The sequence below is a fragment of the Hippoglossus stenolepis genome, chromosome 16 (genome assembly GCF_022539355.2).
Source record: "Hippoglossus stenolepis isolate QCI-W04-F060 chromosome 16, HSTE1.2, whole genome shotgun sequence".
NCBI lineage: Eukaryota > Metazoa > Chordata > Actinopteri > Pleuronectiformes > Pleuronectidae > Hippoglossus > Hippoglossus stenolepis.
The window spans coordinates 6,940,808-6,947,979 of NC_061498.1; the positions used below are offsets into that span (position 1 = coordinate 6,940,808).

Genomic DNA, 7,172 nt, shown 5'->3' on the forward strand with positions numbered 1-7,172 from the left:
TACTTCCCACGCCCAGGAACTCACAGTACATGATACAAAGTCAACAATAACAATATTATTAATCAACGTATATTGCAAGACAATCATATAACAGTACTTCACAATATTGGTCAAACTGAAAAAGAATACAGTGTCCCCAGGGATGTAAAGCGCAGGATGAGATGATTATATTATACATTGTAGTGGAAAAGTAACTTTTTGCATACCTGTCTGAAACTTGTATGACCTGAACTGTTTGTGACCTGAAACCTATATGACCTTTCTAATACCTTTATGATATTTCTATTACTTATTGACTGTCCAAGAATTTTATTTCCGTCTGCTTAATCTTCTAAGAAAACATATGCAAATCAGTTTCCTGTGTCTTAATTCCTGTCCCAAACTGCGCCTACAGAACCAGTCTGAACTGGCTCAGACAAACAGCCTTAGTTCTCCTATATAAGATCCTTGCATTTGACTGTTCTCCATCAACACTCTGAGATCCCTGTGACTCTCTGTGTTGATCATTTCTGCAGAATGCCCCTATTAAAATACACACAGACAAATTTGGTGTTCCAGCCTCTTGTATTTTCAGATTTCCATCACAACATAATTTAAAATATTTATCTGTTTGTCTCTTTAGCAAAATCATTTGTTTGTCGGATTATTATTTTATTTTTTACATGAACAAGATGAAGCAGAGACCATGCAGAATTAATTTGTTAGAGCACGTGATGTATTAAATACTGGGAGTCAACAATAAAGACGAGAGCTTTTGAATCACTTCTTTCCGGCGGCACGTGAAGGCACCATCACAACAGCTGAGTTGTTGACCAGATCACGTGATGACGTCACACCAAGCTAACGATGTAATGACAGAGCATTGTCCTGCTATTGTGCAAAGTCTCAAAGAGAGAAATCATATAAAGACTTTAGGATCTAATTTTTATGCATTTTTATTCCATATTTCATGCTTCAAGCTTGCCTGCTTGACAAAGACAGAAAAAATTGGCTGAATATTTCCTCATTCCCCTACAAATCGCCTACTGTGTTTTTGCCTCAGGGGTCTTCATGTTTCCAGGTCGTTGAGGAAGTCTTCTCCATACAAAAGCATGTGTTTCAGTGCACACACTATTGCAGCGTTCATTTTGTCATTTGGCTCAATTTCCTCAGTGTAGTTCTTCACAAGGAAGATGCAGTTCAGTGGAATGCCCAGCAGATGGTGGAATCCTTCTACCTAAGTCAAAGTAACAACATTTATGTTGATCAGTAATCGTACAGCGATGAACAAACATGACATATATGCCGAAAAATGACATTGTGCAATAACTCCAAAATGTACCTTTTCCTTCAGGTACTTGCTCTTATAGATATTGCTTGTGTCCTTTTTAACCTCGGGACAGGCTTCATCAACTCTGGTGAGAATAGCCAGTTGGGGAATTCCTGTCGATATAGAAACCTGATCAGTATTTGAAACATTTGTGTCCTGGTATTTTGACTCATACAGTCCAATGTGACACTATTAGTCCACGCAGAGAAACAATTGTTGTGCACTCACCCAGTTCACTGGCTGACACTCTGACCTCTCTCATCTTCTCCACCATCTCATCACTTAACCCAGACACTGTGTCCGCACGAACAACACACACCAGAACGTGAACTTTTTCTTCCAAAGTGGGATCAGAGTTGTAGCCATCAACACCCTCCTTCAGTTCTTGGTCAGGGTCGAACTAGAAATCAATCAAATACAATCAGATCATGTTTAAAGTAACTTAAAGTTTCTCTGTGTTTCACATCATTTGTTTGTCTCGTGCACATACACACATGCACGCTCATATTGTTAATGTGACACACATTCCTGCCATTGTTCACAAGATTTAACTGATGTACATGTGGCTGCCATGTGCCCCAAACTCAGCAATTTGCCAATAGAAAAGTTTGATATTTGAAAAAGAATTGTAAGAAAATTTGACTTTGTTTTTTGAGACTGGAAATGTGCACATCACGATTGTCAAATTTCAATAATAATTTCGATGACTAAGATAAATATAAAACAAATATTGTGTTTGTTAGTTAAAATTAGACTTTAAATAATGTCAAAGTTCACAGTGTTGTACCTTGTAACCTTCTTTCACGTGTCCTCTCAGGGCCAGTTTGACGTCTTCCACAGGGACTCCTCTGTCAGAATCCTTCTCAAAGCCCATGATGTCATTGAAAACAAAAGAGTAAGTGGCCTCTGGATTTTTGTGAAATTTGAAGGTCCGGTACTGTAAGGCAGAAGGTGCAATTATTTACATCAATGAATCAAAGTAAATATCAGCAGTTGTCTGTGGGCCGATCAGGAATGTGTGGGGAGGCTGGAGAAAGGTGATTTGTATGAACATCCACAGTGGCATCAGATTCAAACTCTGGGCCTCTAGTTCACACATTAACCTGAAATTTAAATGGGTGCAAAGCTATAAGAAGTAAAAAAAACAGACAGATTTAGAAAGATTTAATGTTTCATTTCATTTAGCTTGTGCTGACTAGAATTTATTGCTCTGAAACATAAAGACAACATTTGTACAAAACATTTGATATAAATCTGCTGTTTTGACATTTTAATATTAGTAGAAGTTGCTCTGTATTTTCATCAGTGAACTACTATTGAAAATGAATTCCTGTGGTTTGTTACCCTCAATGGAGTTTTATCCTTTCCTGTTGTTCATACCTTTCTGGTGTAGCTGCTCCCAGAGTTTGCATTTGTCAAAGCTCGACCGGCAGATCTGCCTTTTAAAACGCTGTCGACAGAGTTGATGAAGCTCGACTTTCCAGCACCAACTGGTCCATGAAGCAGAATCCTGAGATGTTTGAACTGTTTGTTTTCAGGCTGGTAAGATTTCACAAACTTAAGATTGCTCTGGTACTTCCTGTAAATTACAGAAAATATTAAACAATCAGAATAAAGTGCCGTATTATTTTTATTAATGATTGCACAACATTGCAATTGTGATCCTTTTTTTTGTCACACACACAACAACGAGTTGTTTAAGTCATGTGTTGAGCAGCAGAAGCACAAACACTGAGGGCACAATGGAAACACACTGACTGAATGTTAGATCATACTCACTCTGACACCTCCCTCCATGGCTGCTCCAAGAGTGCTGAAGGAGCTAAAAAGGACCAAACTGTGATTATTGAGAATGGTTTTTGTTATTGTTCATTTGTTTATTGAAGCTGAAAATGTAACAGGACTTACCTCCTCCCATTGCTGTAAAGTAGGACATTCAGACTACATGTTAATGCAGGAATTCACCCCAGAGGAGGAAGATGCATTCAGATTGTTTACTTAAAGGTCCAGTGTGTAAGATGGTGGTGAAAGGGATCTATTGGCAGAAACTGAGTAATCCTAGTGATGTTTTCACGAGTGTGCTGCATCTAAATTGTACAAATTATTGTTTCTTTACCCTTGAATGGGCCCTTTATATTTAAATACATTAAATTTGTTTTTTACAGTAGCCCAGACTGGACAAACTAAACTCCTTTTGAGTTTGAACCTGTGGTAACTGAAGGCTGCCACAGGTTTTCTTTCATGTTTGGAAGGGGAGGGTGAGGTAACCGGTGTTCAGCTGCAACATGCAACTTCACCACTAGATGTCACTACATTCTACATCCTGAACCTTAAAGCATAACTGACAATACAACAATACAAAATCAAATTTCATATGAGTAAGAATTCTTCTGTCAAATTCCTATTGAGCTACTTATTACCAGCAGCATATACTGGTTACGTGAGAAAAATGACCCCATGGGGTTTTGCTGTTTATTCACTTGATGCAGTAAAGAAATTAGCTTTAGCTTGACAGTCACAGTAATAGTAATAATAATAACTTGAATCATAACTTTATTTGTATAGCACTTCTATAAACAAGGTTACAAAGGGCTTCACAAAAATTCATGGCAAAAAATGAATGAACTAAAATAAAAGGTATTCCATTCAGTTCAATAGTAGTAACAGACAGATTGAAGTCCTTACCTTTGCTTATGTGGCTCTGGACAGAGTGACTCTGGAACAAGGAGGAGAAGATGCATTTATAGGCAACACTTTGACTTTCTTTTTCAGGCTCAGTCTGAAGTCAACAATGTGACCTGAACAAAGTCCAGACCTTTTCTTTGTTCAAACACCCACTCACTCGCTGGCAGGGACTGTTGAGACTAAAATCTATGTTTTTCTTTGAGTGTGTGTCTGTGAAGATGGCAATGAAACTGAACTCTAAACAAATGCAGTATGTTAGACAGGGGTGGGGGCAGGGGCAGTTTGGGCTGAATATGTGGGGAAATGTGCGGCCTTCACATAGTGACTGATAGTAGCCGTTGCTGGCTGGTTTTAATCTTGAAGTTGATTGTTGTGTGTGTGCGTCACATCGCAGTTCAGTCTTGCACCTGTCTGATAATGCCTGTTTGAGAAGACTGTACATCTGTGGCATACAATACACTGTACTTTAACTTGTTCTCATACCTAACTTGCTATATTACAGCCTAAACTCCATTAGCTTTATTCAAACATCACACATACATGAATGCACTGTTTTCGTAAAAAACTGTGACATACCCTTAGAAAGAATTCAAGCAGCTGCCACTAGGGTCTGAAGGACAGATAGGAAAGGCGTCACAAGCTGTCAGCCGACTCAAGGCTTATTTTAAAACACCAAACCAAACACTGTCATAATGTGAAGATTTCCCCAGCTACTGTCAAAGGAGGGACGGAACTGGGAGCGGCTCCTCATCATTGGACCAGCCTGTGCACTAGCCACAGTGACTCCCCCTCGTTATTGACCATTATAATATCTTTAAATTAATGTTGTGTAATTCTATTCAAAATTGTCCGTTCTGCCAATGTTTTGCTTCTCTCTGACTTTAGTGTGGCTTCTGTTTTAGGACCATGGACAGAAAGGTTACTTAAAGAGGAGGTTGATAAACAGACAGAACATATATCATCATCATAAACAAATCATTATTTATGGGTTCGTTTCAACATATTAATCATTGCACTACACTGAAATAACACTTACACTTAAGGTTATAATAGCATGAGGAGAACTTACCCAATAGAAAAAATGAACATAAATGTTTCCCCTTCAGTCCTTTCCTTTGAGTTTGAGGCTCTGGACACTCGCTTTTATAGGACATGAGCAACTTTCACTTTCGTTTTCTCACATGGTTTATCGGAAAGCACGTGACATCAGATACTTTAATGCGCAGTCACTGGTATCTGCATGGTGGGTGGGACTTTGTTTTCTGTTTGGATATTAGATAACTAGTAAAACCTCAGTGTCTAGTTTTTTGTTTCATTTGAGACTTTCATTACTGCCTGTAATGAAAGACAAGACATGTACCAGTTGTTCAAAATACAGTTACATTTTTATACAACAACAATAATTAATGTATTCTATCATAATTTAAACTGGGTATATTATTGATTATTTGCAAAAGTAGATGATTCTGGTTTTGATTAATGCTGCGATAGTAAATTGTGCCTTGTTCCCACTTGCTTTCTGCAGATGGAAAGCAGCTGGGAAGTGATGGGTCGGATGAGGAGATGGGGAAACAGCAAGGAGAGAATGAGGGAGACATTGTGCCACAGCCCAGAGAAAGAGTGCAGGAGAACTTGTTTAATCAGCGAATATCTCTCCCATGTTTTGTTTTATCTCTAGAGTCTCAGATCAATACAGCCCTCCAGCAGCAGCATCAACAGCAACTTGTAGCTTTGTCGGCAGATGAGCCTTTTTCCATGTCCCCTACCTTTTATAATGTTTAAAATAAAAATGTGTTTAATACAGTAATGGATCAAGTCAATTGAAGTAAACCCCTAATGAAAAAGTTGGAACTGTAATCAGAAGTGTTAAATCGTTTATGAGTAATGGTTTAATGATTAACTTGCTTTAAATGTGTTTTATCTATTATACATGTCAAAGTGCGATGTGTGATATAACCATGAGGTGCAGGGCGTAGGCGACATCATGTCAAAGGTTGGCATGATGTTGAATATGTGTGATAGAAAGATGCTAGATTTGTACCATATTAGTTCCTGGTCCAAGAACGGCCATTTCTATAGGTAGTGAGTCATTGCATACTGATGACTTTGTAAGCTTTAGAGTTTGAGAGACTATAACTAAGATGTGAGAAGGGTGTTGGTCAGTTCTTCTACACAACAGGTTGAAGACCCTTCCTCAGCCTACAGCAAAAGAACGGAGAAAGCGGACACTTCTCAACTAAGAGAAAGTTTCTTCAGAGAAAATCTACGACTTGGAAAATGCGCACTGAGGAGAAATTCTTTAAAATGGAGAAATAACCAACGAATGTGTGGATTGCAATTGAACTCTGAAGAAACACTGCATCCGACCAGGCTCAAATAAGATTTTTGTACTGACCCTTTACTGGGATACACTGGGATCTAACAACTTTCATTTTCTTTTTCCGCAACCTGAAAAACCTATATACAGTCTATGCCTGCACCAAGGACATAGCACACCCTGGTGGTGGACACAGGAAGATCCAAATAGTGTGTTTCATGGTTATGACAGTTAACTGAAATATAACCAAACAAAAACAAAAAAATGAATTAGTCTAACAATAAAATAATTATTACAAAGTTGTTATTAAGTATTTTGTATTACTTCAAAATCACCTTGTGTAGTTTCTGCATGTAACATTGTTGGACTGAAACCAGGAGTCGCAATTCTTTCAATGCTTGACCTTTTATTTTCCACATCATTATGTATCATTTAAAACCAGTTAGCCTTGACAAAAGTAAAACTATGTGAAATTGCACTGAAACATCACAAAGACAGTTTTGATTTCACTTTGTTGCCTTGCAAATAATCCTCTTCAAATAAAACTAGCACCAGAAAAGAAAGATTTTACCTTTTCTTTTTACCAAAGCAAATGATATGAAAACAATATAGAAATAACAACAGTGTAAATCTGCAATGCTGCAAACAGCGCGGAAGCTAGCTTACAAACTAAGAGTTTTAAGTCCTTTGTTTAAAAGTCAAACATTTACTGTATACATTACTGAATAGAAATAATTGGCCAAAAACATACATGGCCATTTTTGATTCGTTATAGATCAACGTTGTAGAGCAAGTAAAACCACTAATAAGCCACTGCATGTGTGGGTTCTGAGTCCTTCTCTTATTCACAGTCAGGATAGT

At 37.9% G+C, this 7,172-nt stretch overlaps 1 protein-coding gene across 6 annotated transcripts; it reads right to left on the bottom strand.

Annotated features, from left to right (window-relative positions):
- Positions 1–545: 545 nt before the first annotated feature.
- Positions 546–5,190, bottom strand: LOC118123239 (interferon-induced protein 44). Of its 6 annotated transcripts, none has more exons than XM_035180513.2 (9): positions 5,064–5,190; positions 3,995–4,025; positions 3,218–3,229; positions 3,089–3,146; positions 2,690–2,888; positions 2,097–2,246; positions 1,538–1,709; positions 1,322–1,422; positions 546–1,216 (listed from the first exon to the last, which is right to left on the bottom strand). In XM_035180513.2, the coding sequence occupies exons 3-9, from the start codon at positions 3,225–3,227 to the stop codon at positions 1,049–1,051; spliced, it is 858 nt and encodes a 285-aa protein (XP_035036404.2). In that variant the 5' UTR covers positions 3,228–3,229; positions 3,995–4,025; positions 5,064–5,190; the 3' UTR covers positions 546–1,048. The 6 variants fall into 6 exon arrangements, with proteins under 6 accessions (XP_035036404.2, XP_035036406.2, XP_035036403.2 ...); XM_035180515.2 differs by having other exon boundaries at positions 3,089–3,131; positions 5,064–5,182; XM_035180512.2 differs by having other exon boundaries at positions 3,089–3,131; positions 3,218–3,344; positions 5,064–5,180.
- Positions 5,191–7,172: the final 1,982 nt, after the last annotated feature.

Bases quoted from the DNA above. Each gene is read 5' to 3' on its own strand.
- LOC118123239 (XM_035180511.2), bottom strand. From the start codon at position 3,245: ATGTCCTACTTTACAGCAATGGGAGGAG. The intron at 3,147-3,217 runs GTAAGTCCTGTT...CAATAATCACAG, and splicing joins CTTTACAGCAATGGGAGGAG to TTTGGTCCTTTTTAGCTCCT. The intron at 1,423-1,537 runs GTGAGTGCACAA...CTATATCGACAG, and splicing joins AGTGTCAGCCAGTGAACTGG to GAATTCCCCAACTGGCTATT.